The sequence below is a fragment of the Astatotilapia calliptera genome, chromosome 9, assembly GCF_900246225.1.
Source record: "Astatotilapia calliptera chromosome 9, fAstCal1.2, whole genome shotgun sequence".
Classification (NCBI taxonomy): Eukaryota; Metazoa; Chordata; class Actinopteri; order Cichliformes; family Cichlidae; genus Astatotilapia; species Astatotilapia calliptera.
The window spans coordinates 32,029,530-32,051,188 of NC_039310.1; the positions used below are offsets into that span (position 1 = coordinate 32,029,530).

Genomic DNA, 21,659 nt, shown 5'->3' on the forward strand with positions numbered 1-21,659 from the left:
TCCCACACGTGGGAAATTTGTTTTGTCACAGCAGGAAGTGGACAGTGCAAAAGTTATGAGGCAAAAATTAGAATACAATAAGAATAAATACAGTACACAACTGTACAGAATAGAATAAAATAAAATACTATATACAGTAGAATAAAATAAAATAAATATACAATAAGATAAAAATAGAATACAAATAGAAATACTATATACAACTGAGTAAAAATACAACGATGACAGAAAGGATTATTGCACTTAGTGTTATTAGTATTAGTATTATAAAAGGGTCCAATTATAACCCTTTAAACCTAAACTGCATCCCTGCCAGGTGGGGGCGTGCTCAGTTCAGCTCACATTTATTCATGTTTCAGTTAAAACACATGTCTGTGTCAGCCATAAGTCATGTGACGTCTCTGTAAGCTTTCAATCAGTCACACTAAAGAGCTCGCCCCCTGCTGGTCACTGCAAAGACTGCAGGCTCAGTCCATCGTTGATATACAGTCTGTGGCCTCAGCTGCGATGCTCTGGATGCAGATGTGTCACAGCAGCTGGAGGGTCGGCAGGGCTTTTATGCCTCCATGGTCGCAGAGCTGTTTAAATATTAGCACGGCCGTCCCAGAGAGGGATTTCAATCTGCCTGCAGCTGAATACGAGCAGACCGGAGAGGCGACTGAACCCCCACGTCCATCAAACGCTGAGATAAGTCCTCCGCGTGTTTGTTAAACGGCGAGAACGGGCTCATTGAGATTCTGTCCGACCCCCAAGAGCCGTAATGGGCCCCCGGAAGCCCCCCCCCCCACCACAACACCCCCACCAAGACCTGGCAGGTATAACTCACCGCTCGCTGTGGCATTTAATCTCAATTGAGCCAAAATGGCCGAAGGCGGCATGACACTGCGGTGACATTAAGCAGCAGCAATCGTTGCGAAATGGCTCTTCTGAGGCCGCCGCTCACACACACACACACACACACACACACACACACACACACACTCTCTCTCACACACACGATGACAGAGTGAGGCCACAACATTAACAAGTCCTACAAGCAGAGAATTACTACTTCCATATTTCTATAACTGTGTGTAAATCACACACATCAAAGATGGCGCTGCATCCATCTATGACACACCCGTCAGTGTGACTGAATCGTGTTACTAGCTGTGACGTGTGTGTTTGGCCTCACTGCTTCCTCTCCTGAATCCGCCTGGTGTGTGGTGGCGTTTCAGACGCTGTTCTGGTGACTGCAGAGCAGCAAACCCGTCACACGAGCCTCACATCGGCTGATTTCAGTTTAACATTAACATACAACAGAATCACTGGTGTCGCCTGAAACCATGGTGGACGTCCATCAGGATGTATAAATACTCAAGAACCTTCACCTGTCGCCTTCCTGCTCCAGGAGACAAACTGATTTCTTCGATGGAGCCAAAACGAAGAAAGTAAACTCAAAGTAAAATAACTAGAAAAGTATTTCTGAGCGAGCATGAAGACAAACCTTCAAATATTTGGGACGGCGCCATCTTCCATTTACAGTCACCAAGACTTCCTGAACGATCTGTTTCTATAGTAACCTCACAGCAGCCATATTATTGGTCACATGATGTCATTTAAAAAAGCTCCAAAAGGCTCCAACAGTTCAGGTGAAGCTAGCAGCTACAGCCACCTGTGTACCCATGCACCTGTCAGTCACAGAGGCCACGCCCCTAATAATGCAAACTTTAGGCCTTAATACGATTCAGACGATTTACCTGCAGAGCTGTAAACATGTTTGTGTCTGTGGGGCCCGACTCAGAGCCGAGCCTCTGATCGACCGTTTGTAGCAACATGAGCTCCAACCAGCTGCAGTGTTACTGTGACGACGTCCAGCCAATCACAACGCAAAGGAAGTGTGATGCCTGAAATGTTCACTCTCTGTTGGTTACAGTAGAAAATGCTGAGGTCACATGAAGGCCCTGTTCATGCTAAGCACCCCTCACCTCCTGAATGCTTGCATTCAGCTGCTGCACTCGCATTCAACACTGCTTTAGTTTCTCTGCACAGACAGAGGCGGCTCTGCAGCTGCAATCCATCATCTTTACTCCCTAACTAACTTACAAAGGCCCAAACACACACACAGGCATGCACACACACACACACGCACACAAAGACAATTAAGAACAAACTCCAGTTTTTGAGCGTATGCACACAATCAGCGCTGCAGAGTCACAGAAGTACGCCCACATGCGGCAGATGAATCCACACTGTACGCCCACACATGAATATAAACACAAACAACAAAAAATAAACAGACAGCGAGCGGAGTGGCGATGAGGGACGAGCGCGGCTCGAAGCCCGGCTGCAGAGCCGCTCGCTTCAACCTCACTGAGCTGCTTCAGTGAGCGGCACGTAACGAAGGAGGAGCGAGGTCACCGGGTCAGCAGGAGAGGAGAGGCGGAGCCAGAGCGACACCTCGCTCTGACCCGTTACAGGGCGATGCTCAAACTGCAACATTCACGTCTAAACTCATCCCCGTGAGCAGAAGGTGGAGCTTCAGCTCGTCCCCGAGCTGCGAGGCAGTGTTGTTTGTTCAAACTGCAGGAGGGGCTCCGGGTCGCAGCCTCAGTGAGGCCAGTACGGCACATTTTCACCACAACTAACAGCTTTAGTGTCAAACCTGACCCTGAGAGCCGGGGGGCGGTGCCCAAACCTGACAGGAAATAAAGCCTCTTCCACAGGTTTCATGCTCTGGTTGTGTGGATGGCCCTCTAAACCAGTCACACTTCAGTCTGCAGCGTTCTTCATTCGCTGGCCAAAGCCACGCTAACGTCGCCCGTTGTTGTTGGAATATTTCACATGAGGGGCTCCAGCTCTACCTCCACCCTCGAGCAGAGGAAGCCTCTCAGGGACACACCTGGCTGCAGGTGTTTGAGCACTGACGGCACGCTACCAGCTGGGCGACTTTTAAACCTGCCACGGGCATGTGACGGGGTTACTGCTTCCTGTTGCACGCTGGGTATGGTAATGAGGGGTGGGAGCACATGTAGCCCGGGGTTGTTATGAAAGGTATTTGACTGTTTGCATTTACCTGTTGTTTTCTCCTTCGGTCTGACTATCAGAGAATGAATAATGAACACGAGGCGCGATGCTTTAAAGGGACTCAGCTTATTATTCATTGTCAGCCGAGGCAAGATGTTTGTGCCCCCACCCGCTCCGCCTCTTATATAACACACTGTACGGATGTGTGCACAGGGGAGGGGCCAGCCTGGATGAAGCACACAGGCTCCTCCACCAGGAGCCGGGATGGATTCTTCCAGAAGCCTGAAGTACTGCAACAGGAGCATTCCTGCTCTGATGCACTTAATCTGTGAGTCAGTGTGGGCGGATGCAGAGGACACACGCACACGCACACACACACACACACACGCACGCTGTAGTGAAATGGGAACATAAAACACTCTGCGCTCCGGGTCCGCCCAGCCAATCGGAGCGCGCTGATGCGTACGCTGTATGTCAAAGCTGTCGCCGTTTCCTGCAGAACGCTGTGCTGACGCCGGCGTTTGTGGATGTGTGAAAACTGGCTGCAGCCTTTAATCTCACAGAGGATGAAACACTACACAGAGAGAGACGGGCGTTGGTGTGAACCTCCAGAAAACCATAAATGTACATTTTTGGAAGTTGTGACGTGTCTAACGGGCCTCAGTTCTACCTGTTCAGGTGCTCAGACCTCCAAGCCTTCACCACTCAAGTAAATAAAGTTCACTCTGAAGCGTGAAACACATCGACACGGTTAATAACTGTGGGTGAACAAAGGTGGAGGTCTTACTCCGTGTGCAGAGCGAGCTCCACGTGGAGGCGGGTAGATGGAGCTCTACAAGCTTCTGTCACAGCTCAGCTTCTTTCCTGCAACCTCGAACGTGTCGTCGGCTCATTTTACCTCCATGACTCCACCTCACAGCTTTACTCCAGGAGCTGGTTGCACTACAACCATCCAACCTTACATCACCTGTTCATCCATCCATCCCTCCATCCCTGCATCCATCCATCTGGAAGTTTGGGTCAAAGAGGCAGCAGTCTAAGCAGACGTCACTGAGTCGATCCAAAGCGAAACAGGAAGTAATGTCTTCAGCTTCTGCCCTGGAATGCCTCGCCTGGGAGAGGTGGTGGTGAGCGGGTCCTCAATCAAATGTGAGGAGTGAACACCGTGGCCGGCTGACATGTGAGCGGTAAATACACGACAGGGTAACATACGTGACGGGCGCCACACGGAGCACGCGAACGAGGCTGCGGCCTCACGGCGCTGCGACACGTCAGCGTGCAGCCTTTGTAATTCATCATTTCTGATTTGCAGCAGGCGTGAAGGATCCGAGCAGCAAACAAAGCGTGCAGTCAGCACAGAGCCTGGCTGCAGAGCGGTCTAACTCGATAACAACCAAGCAGACGAGTCAGCGAGGAAATAAAGAGATGCTCTGGAGTGGACATCAAGCCGTGAAAATGACCTGAGAAAGAAGCAGAACGGCAAGAAAAGCCAGCAAAGAACTTTCTCTGCGTTTCTGCTCACTCAGTTTAGTGACGTTTGCTGGGAAGTTTCTGATTCACACTAAACAAGAAGACTGAAGGTCATGTGACCCTACAAATGTTCCTATTTAAGATGTTTTAACCATGAAGCACGTTCCTCTGCGACTAAATGTTAGCCTAACTCACAAACTAACCATAATAATAAGAAAACCACAGCGACTCAACCACCGCGTAAGGTAAGGGGCGGGGCCACACAGTGAATCAAACCCCCTCTGGCACCAACATCAGCACACAAACCAGCAGCTGAGCAGCTCCTGCAGGCGCAGCATGGCGGTGGCTCAGTACTTCTGACCATCTGACTTCTACCGTGACAGCGACGTGCGATTCCTCAGCGCCATCTTGGCAACACAAACTGGATGTGATGGGGCGGGGAAGATGTGACGGTGAAACCGGTCTATCGACTCACCCACAAACCCATCAGGACCTTTTACAGACGTCAGAGCCAAACTTCACCCATAAACATCTGCAGGGCTGGAAGTCTATCGCCCCCTGCTGGCCTTCAAACACACTTCAGCCCTGGTGTTGTGTTTTTTACTGTAAATTCTACATCCAGATACTCGCTGTTAGCACGGCTGTTAGCACGGCTGTTAGCACGGCTGTTAGCACGCCTGTTAGCACGCCTGTTAGCGGTAATACTTAGAGGGAGGTGCTCCACCTGTCAGCGCCAGTTAGCCTCAGGTAGCAGCTAAAAATCACAGGTACGAACAACTTGTTTAACCAACTGCTGACGATGAGCGAGAGCAGCAACAACACGTCCCCGTCTTCAGAATGTGTGAACACGTGTGTGTGTGTGTGTTCCTGTCTAGCTATCTTTGTGAGGACCGAAATCTGCATTCTACTAGTGAGAACCAACAGTCCCTTGTGAGGACACACTCACGGTCCCCACAAGTTTGAAGGAATGTTTGAGGCTCAAAATGTGGTTTTAGTGTCAGGGTTACAATTAGGTTATGGTTAGGGTCAGGGGTCAGGGAAAGCATTGTGTCAATGAAGGTCCTCACTAAGATACCTGAACAAGCTGTGTGTGTGTGTGTGTGTGTGTGTGTGTGTGTGTGTGTGTGTGTGTGTGTGTGTGTGTGTGTGTGTGTGTGTGTGTGAGAGAGAGGCAGACTGGGAGACGCTCGGTCATCCATGGGGATTGGCTGAGAGGCTGCTGATGCATTAAAGGAACAAAGTGACCAACAGTGAGGTGATTAGTCCTGACCTGCCAAGGTAATGTGTGTGTGTGTCTGTGTGTGTGTGTGTGTGTGTGTGTGTGTGTGTGTGTGTGTGTGTGTGTGTGTGTGTGGGGGACAGGTGGTGAGTCGGTAAGCAGGTGTTCATCTGCATTCTAGTTAACCTGGTTAACCTGAGAGTGTGAGAGTGATGGTGCAGGGCTCAGGGTGGAGCTGATCACTGATCAATATTAACGCGTTCGGCTCGTTATTCCATGAATGCATCAACTTCATGATGACATTGAGGATAACCTGCCTCACACTGGGTTCATGTCAGCACCTGCTCACAGCTCTAAAGCTTCAGAGAGGAAGAAGAAAAACATCATCATGTAACAAACAGCTGCTGCAGATCAGCATCCTCTGATCCTGCCTCTGCTCTTCATTTCACTGTTACTTCATATTTTGACCTGTGGATCTAAGATAAGATAAGATAGAACTTTATTAATCCCTCGGGTGGGTTCCTCTGGGAAATTCGACTTCCAAAAAAAGCACAGCAACGACCGAAGTTACAGAATATTATATATACACACACACACACACACACACACACACACACACACACACACACACACACACACACACACACACACACACACACACACACACACACACACACACACATATATATAAATACAGAGACAAATATAAATAAAATATACAAAGGGGATAAATAGAATAAATAGGAATAAAAAATAAAAATACAAGTGAATTGCACATTTCAAGTATTGAGTCTATTGCACTGTTGACTATTTACAAAAAGTATTGCACAAGGTATTGTACAGTGAGGTGAAGAGGCACTACAGCTTAGTTGTTCCCCCCTCCTTTGTCCTCCTGTTTCCCCTCCCTCTCCCCTCCAGAGAGGAGTTAAACAGTCTGATGGCGTGTGGGACAAAGGAGTTTTTAAGTCTGTTAGTTCTTGTCTTGGGGAGAAGCAATTAGACCCATTTCTGTAATATACTCACATATCTATATTATTGCTAATATATATTGTAATATATCTATATCACTAAAGCACTTCTGGATGGATGCAAACTGCATTTCGTTGCCCTGTACCTGTGCATGTGCAATGACAATAAAGTTGAATTCTATTCTATTCTAATTATTTTTCTCACTGTATTTATTTTGATTTCAGTTAAATTTTTTCCAGGCAGTTTTTATTATATTGAGTTACAAACTCTTCCACTGCTGTTATAACTTTAACTGCTGGAACAAAAATGATCCCCCAGCTCGGTTCATCCTCAGAGCTGAACAAACACTGAGAGGGAAACTGCTCGATGATCTCACTTCCTCTTAACTTTTCCTTTCACCCGGTGTTTTAGTGTCAGTGTGGAGGGCACGATCACAGGCAGGTCCTCACAACAACAGCAGTACAAACCTGTGTGTGTGTGTGTGTGTGTGTGTGTGTGTGTGTGTGTGTGTGTGTGTGTGTGTGTGTGTCACACCTGTCTCTGTATCAGTGCCAGAGTCTGCCATCCCTCCTCCATCAGTCTCTCCACAGCCTTTGGATCCTCTACATTTCTGTTGGCCTTGAAGGCATCACGGACACGCCGTAGTGCATAGTTTCTGTAACACACACACACACACAGAGCTTAGTTTCATTCATCGCGTCTGCAGGAAACGACAGTGGCACTGAGCAGTAAACAGAAACGTTTGTGCAGCTGAGACGGTGAAAGCCTCAGAGGACTTTCTGAAACCTGAACAACAGCACAGGAGGGACCTGCAGACGAGCGACGACAAACAAACAAATAAAAAAGACAAATTAGTGCACATGACAAAGCTGCAGGCAGCGCGCTGAGAGCAAACAGCAACAACAGAGCGGAAAACCAGCAAAACAGAAGAACCTCAACATCAGAGACCAGCAGGTCCAGAGTCCTGACCACCCAACAGGACAGCTGTGGAGACACAGATCGTCCCTCCACAGGCCTGAGCCCACGACCCTCTCAGCAACCAGGCGGGACACCTCGTCTCCAGGGTCAGTGCTACAGTGTATCATGAAGTAATAAAGCCTCCATCAGCTCTGCTCTCAAAATGACCCCAAAACCACCCAGCGTCCAGATGTTGGATTGGATGGTGTCCTACCAAACATCTGGAGGACGTGCAGTCCATCCAGCTTTGGTCTCTTCAGGAAGCACCACGAAGAAAGTGACTAACAGAGACGTCCGAGTTTTCTAAACTTCAGGAGTGGCTGAAGTGACCAATGAGAGCGTAGGATACTGATGACATGCAACCTCCCGTCACAAAGTGATGTGGAGTCCCTTCACATCCACCGGACCACCGCGTCCTGTCTTAGTGAAGCATCATCCCGGGAATACGGCGTTCCAGCTCGGACACAGCCGGAGCCGATCGTATCGACACGAGTCGTGCTGCACAGCAGGAAGTGGTACGAGTAAATACGAGGAATTTTTCAAAATAAAAGGTGTCCAAATCAAAGCTCCTCTTTTGAAACTCTGGAAATGGAAAATAAATCAGACGTCAGCTCACGTTTTGAACACGTTTATTTCAGAGCGCGCGGCTGCACGCTGGTGTGGCGTCCATGTTTGGCTGTGAGGATGAACATCATCAGAAAAGCTTCTCAGTGGGGACAGAAGCTCTTCAGGAGGAATTTCTGCTGAAACTTCCCGATCTTTTTCATTTCCTACATAAATCCTTCCTCTGCTTTATTCCCTGTCATGGCTCCCTCTGCCTCCCTTTGCTTTTATGGCGAGCTTCCCACTCCACCTTCGAGTGTGGCTGTTTGCAGCAGCCATAAACAGATTTGCTTCCCTCTGTGGTCGAACAACATCGTTATTTTCTAGCATTCGGCCATAAAATCCAGCTTTAGGGCCGGTTACTCTGGGAGCGCTCTCACATCTCAGGGGTCTCAAAACGTCAAAACGGCGCGGCGTTAACGAGAGCGGGGGTGGAAGTTTGATTTCCACGATGACACCTTTTCTACAAGAAGCATTTGAACAAACACGGAGTTTATCAGAAGTGAAACTGAGGTACTTAAATCTCTGTTTGCAGTGACATCGACCTGACAGCCCCTCGTTTCTCGGGCCAGACAGCCCGATGCACTCGGCGGACTGTCGGCTGTAAAGGCTGCAGGCTGTGTTTGCAGCCGGAGGGCGGCGGGACTCCACGCCACGCTTCCCTGACCTGCGCTGATTTGATTTCCTGCAGATTCTCACAAGAAAACACGAGAGCTGCAGAACGTCCAGAGAGCGCCGCGATCGATAAACCGATGCTCGCTGAGAGGAGACGTCAGCGTGAGAGACCGCAGACGACTGTGTGTGTGTCGCTCTGACAGCTCTGATTACGTGTGTGCACCAGCCTTCATCGTCTTCATCGTCTTTGTGTATTTATTGATGTTTTTTAGATACTTTTGTTCAAAGACTTTAAACTTCATCACCGTTTATTCAGATGTGCTGAGAGGCAGATGGGCTTCTACCAACAAACTCAAAGTCTCCAGTTTGTATCACTGCATCGACGATAATCACACACAAACGACGTGTTCAAACCCGACTTTGAAAAACCGCCGTCATTTCACTGAATGTAGAAAAAGCTGAGCCAGAGGTACGGACGTCTCTCAGAGTTTGGACTGCTGTGACGTTTTGGTTCGAGCATCGCCGTCCAGTTCTGGCTCTGCCTCGCGGCCTCCTGATAGGATCCTAACCGGATGCCCTCACCACCTCCCCCGTCCCCTCTGGACGTGGAGGAGCTGTGGCTCCGAGTCCATCACAGAGGCCCATCAGCCGCTTGCATCAGTGATTTCATTCTTTCGGTCACTGCACAGAGTTATTTCCTGTTTTCTAATCATTGGTTCTTGTGTTGCTTTCACTTCCTTCCTTTGTTGTTTCCCCCTCAGACCGTCTGTGCTGCCCTCATTAGTCTCACTGTTTTATTCCACACCTGCTCCCTGTCTGCCAATTACCACACACACTCCGAGCTCACCTGTCAGGCTCCTCGGGCTTTCCCTGATCCGGTTCATCTTACCTTGTCACTGACAGTTTTACAGAGTTTGCCTTTTTGCCTGCTTCCGCTTGTTTTTAAGCAAAGATTTGGATTTTGGACGTGGTCCCCTCCTCCGTCTTCATCACTGGCACGAACTCCTTTAACTACGCGTTTTGGCCTCCACTGTGTAGGTTTCTTTGGAGTTGAACTGAATAAATATTTCTCTAAAGCAACACAAGCTGAACACTTTGAAGGAGGACTGGATTAGAGGCATCAGATTTCTGTTTGTGCAACCTTTCGTTGGAATTTGCTGACCAAAGGTTGGGTCGTGTTTCAGACCCCACGTCAACAATATTTCACACAAACGCAGCCATGTGAAAGTGACGACATCCTTTCCCACAGAAGTGTTTACGTCAGGTGAAACCATGTTTTCTTAATTAAACTGAGTCCTGTGGACAAACTCCACCTCCCCCATCCTGGCCTACATGATGGTTGTCCCTGATGACCAGTTCTCCACGTCTGGCAGGTTCTGGGTGGCGTGGTCCTCCATCTCCAGTCTAAGACAGTCGAGCCGGGTTTGTCGGTAGACTTTTTCCTCGATCATCGTCCGCCGTGGACACAGACGGCTGGAGACACCAGATCCGACTCGCTGCGATCAGCTACTGGTTAGCAGTAACTTAACTTTGGTGCACGATTCTCCTGGACACACGAAGGAGTAAGAATAACTCTGAAACCAGCCCCACCAGGTAAAGTCAGCGTGTGGGAAACGCTGCAACGTTTTATATGTGAAAGGCCAAAGTGTGTGAGCCTGTTTGCCGTTCTGCATCACCTGCCCGACACACCAGGGAGCGAGCTCGACATATCCTCTCTCAGATTTTATTTTTACAGAGTGAAACAGCTTCTGTCTCCTCCACACTCTGAGCAGCCACGGCAGCAGCTGGCAGCGTAGGTGTTAGAAATCTGCCAGCTCGGGACCTCGCTAACCTCAAACCCGAGCAGCGCCGCACCCCAATGCTTCCCTCGGCTTTCTGCTGCATCTGCAGCCACCAGGACCACGGAGTGTGGTGGCTGCAGATAATAAGTACACACCGAGAAGCAAATGCAAACAGACAAATTACAAACACCGGGGAATTTTCTGGCAGGAGCCGCGGCAGTGAAAATGATTATTGGTTTAATTTCCAGCGCTCTGTGTCGATGGTCTCGGAGCCTCGTTACAGCTGGCAGCTCCTCCGATGTGGAGAAAGTACAACGCCGACCTTGGGAAGTTACAGCAAAGCATTCGTCTTCTCTGTCTGTCTTTGTGTCTCGAGCTCATTTAGGATTTAAGACAGAACCAATAAAAGTGTGATGGATCAGATTTACATGCCGCGGTTAAATACGGCGCTCATTACAAGGACGTGACAGGGAGCGGCGAGGAAAACGACTCGAGATTGGTTTGACAGTGAAACAGAAAGGATGGAGGAAACGAAGCTGTAGTGGAAGAAGACAAAAACTAAGACAGAAAGGAAGGATGAAGGAAAAAGGAATAAACACAGGAAATGAAGCATAAACACAGGAAAAGGATGACGGAGACGCTGGAGAAGGAAATGAGCAATTAAGGAAGTCGGGAAGAAAAATCAGGAGAAATGTTTTAGTGTAGGATGAAAGCAAAGAGGAAAGGAAAAGGGCGGGAGGAGATGAAGACAATCACCCAGCCTGGTCTCAATCATCTTCATCATCATCGTCCGAGCTTCAAGGATTCTGGACATTAAACAATCAGGATGATTTTCTCATTTTTTTCAACGTGAAGTTTGTCCGTGCTGTAAATCACAAACACCTCGCCCTGCAGCGTGCACAACAGCTCCAAACACCAAAGCCTTCGAGATCCACCTGAACCAATCAAAGGTCTGTCAGCGGCTCACCTGTGACAGCGCTCTGAGGTCAGAGGTCGCAGCTGCCCGTTTCTCAGCAGGTGTAGACGAGCAGCTGAAGCTGCCAGCTCCGGTTCTCTGGTGACTGTGCGAGTCGACTGCCGTCTAATCTTCAGGCCTGAGTGGCGACACCTATCACTCGGCTACCTGCGCCGTAACGGCGAGCATAAATGGAAGTGTGATGACGTTACGAGCTAACCCCGTGTCTTTATCCGCACCGCAGCAGGAAAGTGCTCTCGGTTAAACTCTCTGCACCATCGTGTGGTTTAAAGCGGTATTGCACAAACGTAGAACCTCGCAGTCTCGATATCAGAGACGTTTGGGAAATAAATCCAAAGCAACCGTTTCGTGGTTCTGCTGATAGTTCCAGTTCATCCTGGAAGGTTTAAAACTCTTAAACAAAAGTCATTTACAAAAACAAATGAGCAGTTGAATAATTGCATGAGGACGGTTTAACGTGTTGATCTGATGAGCTCCCTGCACGACTGACAAGTTCTGACGACCAGTTCTCAGGTTTCCGAGGTCAGCTGTAGGCAGAGACCGTCACCAGCGTCCGATGCAGACTCATTCTGCCCGATGAGCAGGCCCGAAACATGCAACAAACCACTCCGTTCAGAAAAGAGCTTCAAGGGTTTCCCTCACAGGCCTTCGAGGGGTAAAGAGTTAACCTGGTAAATAACTGAGATTGCAAATATCGGCCAAAGCAAATGCAGTTTTTTAAAGTAGCCCTACAAGCAGAAGGACAAGCAGAACAGAAAAACACAACCAAGCTAAAGAATACAGAGAAGGAAGAGTGAACAGACTACGACAAAGAAAGAACGATGAATCGAGAGAGAAACCAATGACAGGGAAGTATAACTGAGTATAAACGAGAAAATGAAGGATGATGGGTTTGGGAAGGACAAACATCTTCCCAAGTTTCTCAGAGTTTGTCATTCAAACGTCCGGCCTCCCCTTTCAGGCTCAGCAGGGCCGGAGACGAGGTCTCGAGGCTCTCCATCACCCTGATTCATACAAACCCTCAGCTGTAATGGACCCGGTGTAATGAGCGCTGCGCTAATGAGCAAAACAAAAAGACAGACGAGAGGAAAATAAATAAATAAAAGAGCAACAAAGAGATTAGAAAGTGTTGGAAACGCCCGCCAGGCAGCTCAATATCTCCTCTGGACAGGAAGTGGCACAGGATGATGGACCGAAGGCCGAAGTCTCAAAGTCAAACTTCACTTTGGATCTTTCACACAGACACCGAGTGTAACCTAATTATAAAAGGTATTTATAACCAAGCCATCGTGTGATCAGGTAACAGCTACTAGGCTCAAACACCTGTGGACTACAACGACTGCAGCTCCCAGTGTCCTTTAAAAGCTTTGACGCTGGGCAGCTTCAGACTGTGGCTGGTTCTCACGCTTTGACAGGTTAGAGCAGAGCAGCAGACAGTCGACGGGACGGATCCGGTCCAGGTCTGTGCTCTGTTTATCCACAGTCAGCCTCATGCAGGCTAAGCAAATGTTTTCCAGACATCCTTTATCCAAAGCTACAGTTTCAATCCTGTGATGTTCCCGGGATAGAGCCGATAAGTGCCCAGCAAGTCAAAGGATCTACTGAGCATGCTCAGAAACCTAAACGTGCCTGTTGTGGCTTCAAAAACTAAACTGAAAGCAATGAGCACCCAATCATCAGCATGGAAACACTCGCTGCAGCCAACGCTGTAGCCGTGCATCCATCAGCACGTAGGAAACACCGCTGAGGTCCTCGCACCGGCCGGCTGATGTTTACTGACGCACAGCATTCAGTCTTTTAATACATGTTGTTGTCGAGTCATAGAGGAACTTTAAAACACTGTAATTAAACACTTAGATTCTCCTCCTGCAGCAGCCAGTGTCGACCCCGTCCAGTCCTGCAGGACCCCGTGAGTGTGGCGGGCTCACAGAGGGAGGGGCTCGGAGGTTTCTGACCCCGTGACGCCTCCCAGACGAAGCGTTCTTTAGCTGGGAGCAGACCCGTCGCAGACCCAGGAAGCTCTGCAGAGACGAGGCTTGGGTGGAGCACTTTTTATATCAAAAACAACCATTTAGTTGCTTCACACACTCACTAACACACCGATCAGCAGAATTAAAGTCTAACTTTGTTAACGCATCAGGTTATCTGAGTTTATCAGTCGATTATGAATCAATACTGACAATCACTGATACCGTACTCCATGAATAATTGATCTGCGACTCTGCACCGAGGGAGACTCGTGTTTGAAAGCTTCCTGTGTGAACGAGCTAACTCTGCACTCGGGCGAGTCGTCACTTCAGAGGGAATTCAGTCGTGTGATCTCCAGGAGACGAGAAGGAAGGAAGCAAGGAAGCAGAATAACTGAGAGGAGCTGAGGAGGCGAGGGAAGGAGATGAGGAAGGACAGAGGAGGGCGGGAAAGGCTGGAGGAGTGAAAAGCAGGAGATGTCCACGATTACTTCATCATCAGAAGGTTTGTTATCTGCTGTCAGCACACGGCTGACGAAGTCAGGGGGAGAGCTATTTTTAAAAGAGGGAGAGGAGAAGAAGACAGAGGGGAGAGAGGGGAGAGAGGGGGAGGGAGAGGAGAGAGGGGAGAGAGGGGAGAGAGGGAGGGAGAGGAGAGAGAGAGGGAGGGAGGAGAGAGGGAGGAAAGAGAGAGAGAGGGAGGAAAGAGAGAGAGAGGGAGAGGAGAAGAAGACAGAGGGGAGAGAGGGGAGAGAGGGGGAGGGGGAGAGAGGGAGAGAGTGGAGGGAGAGGAGAGAGAGAGGAGAGAGTGGAGGGAGAGGGAGGGAGAGGAGAGGAGAGAGAGAGGAGAGAGGGGAGAGAGGGAGGGAGAGGAGAGAGAGAGGGAGGGAGGAGAGGAGAGAGGGAGGAAAGAGAGAGGGAGAGGAGAAGAAGACAGAGGGGAGAGAGGGGAGAGAGGGGGAGGGGGAGAGAGGGAGAGAGTGGAGGGAGAGGAGAGAGAGAGGAGAGAGGGGAGAGAGGGGGAGGGGGAGGGAGAGGGAGAGAGGAGAGAGGGGGGGAGGGGGAGAGAGGGAGAGAGTGGAGGGAGAGGAAAGAGAGAGGAGAGAGGGGAGAGAGGGGGAGGGGGAGAGAGTGGAGGGAGAGGAGAGAGAGAGGAGGAGGGGGAGGGAGTGGGAGTGGAGGGAGAGGGAGAGAGGAGAGAGGGGGGGAGAGAGGGAGAGAAGAAGAAGACAGAGAGGAGAGAGGGGAGAGAGGGGGAGGGAGGGAGAGAGAGAGGAGTGAGGGGGAGGAGAGGGGGGGAAATACTGATGAGGACAAAGTGAAAGACTCTGAGACACAAACTCTGGATCAGTTTGTTTTTGGTGTTTTGTTGCTCCGGTGCAGAGAGGATGACCTACTTCTGCCTCCTCCTCACCTCCCTCCCTCCCTCCCTCCCTCCTTGTCTGTGGGCCTCACCTGTGGCTGTGGGCCCTGCAGGGATTTTCAGTGTGTGAGCTGGAACAGGTGAGCGCACACCGCAGGATGTCAGCCAAGTTTGTGAGATTGGCTGAGAGAGACTTCAGCGGATCGTCACATGTCGGAGAAGCAGCACAAGGCTGCAGCGCCACAGCAGGAGAGTCGTTCCATCCTGACGCACAGTAACAAGCACTTGTTATTCAAGGACCCTGAATCCACTTTCTAAATAAAAACATGTAGAAATGTTTTTACATAATTAACAAACAAATAAAACAGAGCGGGCTGCCGGCTGCCCCGCGCTGAAAGCTGAGCTTTACTGGCAGCCAGGATCCCACCTGCAGGGTTTTAACACTGCAGAGCTCCTTCAACCTGCACCATTTCTAACGGCCTGCAGGGGGCGACTGCAGCCGCGCTCGCTCTGTGACCTCAGACTCCATAAACATCAGGACTTACTGAGGTCACAGAATAAAACCGGACTTTTATTATTGGGTCAAACAGGAGGAGACAGTGATGCATCCGCTACACCTCCTCCTGTATCAACTACGACCCGTATAAACTCCTCCTCCCCGCGATGACGTCACCAGCTCCCATCACGGCACCGCCTCCTCAGCCCGCTGCCTCTGTGATCCCTGTGTAACGTCCACCTTACTGCAACGTGCGGCCAGGAAGGCGTCCGTGCAGCGTCTGCCTACAGCACCGCTAAAGCTGCCACCATCACGCTCGTCACTCACTTATTTATCGTCTCTATTCATAATAGAACACAATAGAGTCTCCGCCTTTGACTCAGTCCTTCATATTTCACTGTGATCTCTTGTCAACCTTCATCCTGGAGCAACGACGCACGAGCTGTCCGCCAACCAGGCCTCGCTCCAGGCCAAGATGGCGGCAGCTCGAGGTCACCAGAGTGGGCGTGTCCATCGACTACACAGCGTGTGAGCTTGTCACTGAGTCTAAGGATGAGAGTGTTAACGTGCATGTTGTACATTGAGAGAAATCACGCGAGCACGCCGCTCGGGGCCTGGACCCTCGCCACACTGGCCTCCCTGCTCCTTCATCCGCTTCCCGGAAACGGAAATCCAAGCGAGGAGATGCGGCGAGGAACCAGGAGACAGGACAGAGCTTAAACGGGAGAGCGGTCAGAGATGCTGGCTGTGTCGCTCTGTGGTTAAAGACTGTTCGTTATTCCCAGCTCTGGGAATCATAATGAAATTCTAACAATATTCAAAGATTTGTTTTAAGGCTGCTCAAGGACCTGCAGAGGTCCTGAATTCCCCGAGAAATAAAAACAGGGAGAAATTTACATTTTTACATAATTAGAAAACAAAGCAAAGCGGGGCCCCCTGCTGGTCTCCGGGTGCACTGCAGTAAAATGTTCATGAGCTCCACAGCCGTCAGCCGGGTGTCACCCCGTCCCGTCATCACAGGAACGCTGTTTTAACCCTCTTCTCCAACCTGTTCCTAATGTATTGGCCTTTGACTTTATGCGCCGGCCTCGCTCCGACCTTTCAGCTGCAGCAATGATCTAATTTTCCTGCAGAGAATCATGAATGTTTCATCCGACGCCTGTTTATCCCGCTCCTCCCCCTCTCTGGCAAAGCCCTCCAAATTCAGCCAAAGTCTCCCACCTCTCCTCCCAGGAAGGAAGACAGCGAAACAACAAAACACAGCCTGCAGCAACGTCTGGCATATTCAGGTCATTCCACAACAACCCGGCGAGCGCGCAGGTACACGGCTCCAGCACAAGCTGAGGCTTAGGAGGATTAAACGCCGCTCTCCCGCTCTCGCTTCTTTTCATTTGTTTTCATGCACTTTTTCCTGGAAGATCGTAATGGCTCCACTTTGTGACTGGCAGCAGACTGGCTGGTAAACCCGAGGCCCCTGCTGCGCCGCTCTCACCCCGAGGCTGCTCTTAACGTTAGAAAACAACTATGTGAAAATGATTCTGACACAGAAACAGCAGAAAACGAGCCTGCGATCAAAACACAAGTAAACCAGAGCTCAGCTGCAGCCGCCCTCACACAGCCTGCAAAGCTTAACCAAAAGCACACGTTTAAACATGCAGGATGCTCTCACCCCAACCAATCACAGCAGACGGCCCCGCCCCTCCCTGAGCCTGGTTCTGCTGGAGGTTTCTTCCTGTTCAAAGGGAGTTTTTCCTTCCCACTGTCGCCAAAGTGCTTGTTCATAGGGGGTCATATGATTGTTGGGTTTTTCTCTGTATGTATGAAGCGCCTTGAGGCGACTTTTGTTGTGATTTGGCGCTATATAAATAAAATTGAATTGAACTGTAATATTGTTGATACAGCGCCAAATCACAACTACAGTCGCCTCATATTCATGCGGTAGACTCTGCAACAGTCCAGAGAGACTCACTCAGGCCTGTGAGCACAGGGTGGAGACAGTGGGGAGGAAAAACTCCCTTTTCACAGGAGGAAACCTCAGAGCAGAACACAGGCTCTTAGAGTGAACTAACACTGTTGGTTTCATTATCTGAGAGTTTGGTAAAAAGACACTTTTGAAACGTCCTGACGAGGCTTTGATGGACGTGGTTACTCCGACACTCCTGACACATGCCCTCAATAATGACGATAGAATCAGACTAAAATGAACACTGAAACTAATAAAAACTAAACTGAGAAGAAAACCTTAAAAAGCAAAGCTAACAGCTACAGGGAGTTTACTCTGGGGGAAAGTACTCTGATTACTCTTCTCAGTAGCCAATGGTTACATGTAATAAATTACTCAGAAAGTAACTAAAGATGCCCTGATCTGGTCCATGGATCAGATTATCAGTCCCGGCTCAGGAAGTTAGCTCAGGTATCGCTGATGATGTAATGAACATTCAGGTTTCCCATTTCCTGCCCAGTAAGGAGACCTGACCATCCAGCACCGAGGGCGTGTCTCTGTGAGGAAGATCATTGGTGGGCCTGGAGCAACAGGTACGCCAAGGTAAGACAGCTGTGCTGAACAGGGTGTTTGCAAAGTACGAGTAGGCAGTAATGCATCATCGTGGTTTGGACTGTCCAAAGACACACTGACTAAAACCAGCAGAATAAACATGGCGGGGTCTGGGTGGAGCTGGGTGGAGTCTGGCTTCAGCCTGAGACCTTTAAAGAGTTTATTTCCTCCATATGAAAAGGTTTGGTGCCCCACAAAGGCTTTAACCTCCCAGATAAAAAAACCCGGTTTCATGCACTCACAGGTAAACCAGGCTTTCAGCTACACGCCCACACAGGTGGGTGCTCACACTGGTGGGTGCCCACACTGGTGGGTGCCCACCTGAGGGCCCGTCTAACCCAGGAGGACAGACTCTCCTGTTTCATGCATTTCTTCAAACTCGAGCTTCCTGATTTAGTTTCATTTCTGTAGCAGCTGGTGTCACAGTAACGTGGTTTCAGGAGCAGAGCATGCTGGTACATGTAGTCACAGAGGACCACGTCCTCTCAGCAGGACTGCAGCTGAAGGAGCTGAACTCCACCCGCAGAAAGACACCAGCGTTATTGATGTGGTAATGAACTAACCGAAGTTTGACACACACACACACACACACACACACACACACACACACACACACACACACACACACACACACACACCTGAGGCGGCGGGCCGAGCCAGCTGTCTGCCTCTGGGCAGGCGGGATGAATATATTTTATTTGGAGAGGCAGCAGGAGGAGGCCACCTCTCATCTGGCCGTTCAATAATTCAACACAGCGGCGCTCCGCGCGGAGGCGAGCGGGGAGCGGCGACTCTCTGATGTCCGTGCGGAGCGCCGAGTGCTGTCACAGCTGCAGACGGCGTCCCAGACTCACCTCAGAAAGGCAGAGTCAGACTCCAACTCCTCCCGATTTAATCATGTAGCACGGGGAGGAGGAACGAACGGGTCTCTGCTGAAGGCGGAGCCGGGTGTGGACTCCACCTTCACCTGTTCAGCCTCACAGGTCACCTCGACCGAGGCCTGACCAGCCTGATAGTTCTCCTCCACCCGCTCACTGCGCCTGCTCGACTGTCAGAGGAGGAACTTCCTGTTTGGTGTGAACGCAGCAGGAGGAAGGAAGCTCTCTGCTGCTTTGATCCTCCATCAGGTGGAGGTCGGCAGACTCATCGCTCCATCTGAGCCCAGCGTGGAGCTTCTGCTCCATCACTTCTGACTTACACGTTCTTAAAAGGGTCCATCGACCACATCCAGCACGTTTTTAATTCTGAGGCCAAGTTTAAGATGAACATGAAAAACTGTCAAGGTTTGTTTTCATGTTCAGGCTGAAAGTGGGTCAAAAGACTGCTTTTAAAATATATATGCTGCAAAGTTTTTAATATAAGAGAAAATTTCACAGCTTTTCAAAATTTTCAAATTTTATACGAATCGCAGAAAAGGCTCTAAAAACGCAACGATGTGAGGTGCAGTGAAGCTTAGCGGAGCCTCCGGTGGAGTCTGATTACTCTGATTACACTTGTTTCTCATTAGTTTTCAGTTTTACTTCACAGTGATTGTTACTTAATGAGCAGCTCAGAGCCTCTGTGACCCGTTTGTCATCTTCTGTTTTTCCAAATAAAGAACAGAGTTTGAGCCCTGATGATGATGATGATGATGATGATGCCACCCATCCAAACAAAGTCACAGCAACAAACGTAGCACTAAGCAGCTGCATGGAGCCCGACCAGCTGCCTGCTCTCATACCCAACGCTGTTAGATACCTGAAGTCATGTCATCGTGTCCAGAAAACAGCCAGCGCGCTTCAGCAGGTTAAACTATAGACAGACAGCCAGAGACACAGACAGACAGACAGAGACACAGACAGACAGCCAGAGACACAGACAGACAGACAGAGACACAGACAGACAGACAGAGACACAGACAGACAGCCAGAGACACAGACAGACAGACAGAGACACAGAGACACAGACAGACAGACAGAGACACAGACAGACAGACAGATCGATGGATGTCGGGCTGACAAATAAAAATCATCCTCAAACACACAAAAACACGCAGGACTTTTGGGCTGCCACTCCATATGAAGGCTAAAATAATGGCGCTGACCCACGGCTCCAAACAAAGGTGCTTCCTTCATGACTTCCTACAGCAGAGGAAACGAGGGAGCGTCCTTGATGAAAGGAGCCAAGGATGGAAAAGATCCTTGGATCACCTCCTGTCTGCAGCTGTTAGAAAACCTGACTTTTAGAACTAAAGTTCACGGTGAGTTCAAGGTCCCCGTTACTTCTGCCTGCAGTGAAACTGAATGGAGGCGGAGCTACAGTGCAGCAGGAGGAAGTGTGACAAACTTCAGATGTAGCCTTGTCGTCTGTACTCTATATAGAGAGATGACAATAAAGTTTACTTTGAGGCAATTTAGTCACTTCCTGTGAAATCCCAGCCTCAGTGACATCACCGCCCTGCCTCTCTGTCATGTGACCTCCTGTCGCATCATCTTCAGGACGCAGTTGGTTCCAGATATCAGAACTAATCCTGTCACCAACGAGACCAGAGCCGGTCCAGACGCTCCGAGACAAACTTCTTTACCAAAGCTTTCAAAGCTCTCCTGGTGAAGGAGGAGGATGAGGAGGGATGTGGCTCAGTGTCAGCATCTCTGACGTGTCTACATCAGGTCTCCTGGTCACCTGAACCCATTAAGTTCAACTTTGCAACAAGACACACCTGCGTGTACCTGCCTCCATCACCTCCGCCTCCATCACCTCCAGCAGACACTCACAGTGCAACACGTACAGGTATTAAACGACCGTTAGGTTCACACGCTCACCCCCTGAGGATGAAACACCTGAGCGCCTGCGTACTCACGCCCCGAACCTGCAGCCTGAGCCCCGCAGTCACGTGACCCCTAACCCGTCAGCACACCCAACGTAAACACAGGCGCGAGCGTCTCCCGCGGCTACCAGCGGGGGCGCGCACGCAGAATCGTCTCACCTGTAGTTGTATGACGGGAACTTCGCGCTCTCTCGGAGCATCGTCCTGTACAGAGACATCACCTGCGATCGTGCAGCCGCCGCCATGCTGTCTGCGACTGGGCAGATCCTTCTGCGACGCTCTGAGCTGAAGGACCCGGGCACGAGGCTGACCGAGGAGCGCCTGCGCAGAAATACGAGACGCCGGCGGATTGTTTTCCGCTTCCGCTTTATCGGTGTGACCCCACGTGACACTCTAAGCTGTGAGTGTCACAAAGAGCCTCGCGCTCACAGGAAGTTTAATTTACTCTGACCTGAACTCGCAGTGATCACGCAGGCGCGCTCCCGACGCCTTCACAGCATCCGGCGCTGGAGTGACAGGAGGTGAGTTCGCGGTGCTCCTCTAACCTCTCATAACGCACGTGAGCCTTTAAATCCACGTTCATGAATGGACCACAAGCTGGTCCACGAGCCCCACTGTGGGACAGCAGCATACCGGCCCACGCAGCGCGGAACTTCCACGCTCAGAGGGCTTTTTACGGGTCAGCATGGCAGCTGCTCGCCTGACAGCTGGGGACTCTCTCTGTGTGTGTGTGTGTGGGGGGGGGGGGCGGCACAAACAGGGGCGTGCACGTGGCGTTAGGTGTGACCTTCCTGTGGGGTTATCTAAACCCTCCATCAGGTCTGACGTCACACACCTGTAGCTGACACGCTGATCTGTGGTGCTAACTTCTTCCTCT

General features: G+C 50.2%; 2 protein-coding genes across 4 annotated transcripts in view; one reads left to right on the forward strand and one right to left on the reverse strand.

Moving 5' to 3' along the window:
• The window catches only part of lyrm4b (LYR motif containing 4), a 41,488-nt gene extending 20,383 nt beyond the window's left edge, over window positions 1-21,105 (reverse strand). The window contains exons 1-2 of the mRNA XM_026180571.1: window positions 20,942-21,105; window positions 7,199-7,319 (exon numbers count right to left, since the gene is read on the reverse strand). Of these exons, the coding sequence (XP_026036356.1) occupies window positions 7,199-7,319; window positions 20,942-21,027 (207 nt within the window). The 5' untranslated portion in view covers window positions 21,028-21,105. The remainder of the gene's footprint in view (window positions 1-7,198; window positions 7,320-20,941) is intronic.
• fars2 (phenylalanyl-tRNA synthetase 2, mitochondrial) overlaps window positions 20,502-21,659 on the forward strand; it is a 139,108-nt gene continuing 137,950 nt past the window's right edge. Inside the window, exon 1 of one of the 3 annotated variants that reach the window (XM_026180532.1) lies at window positions 20,502-20,745. The gene's annotated coding sequence lies outside the window, so the exon portion shown is untranslated. Of the gene's footprint in view, window positions 20,746-21,179; window positions 21,304-21,659 lie in introns of those variants that run through there. The other 2 variants (XM_026180533.1, XM_026180529.1) reach the window with 2 other exon arrangements.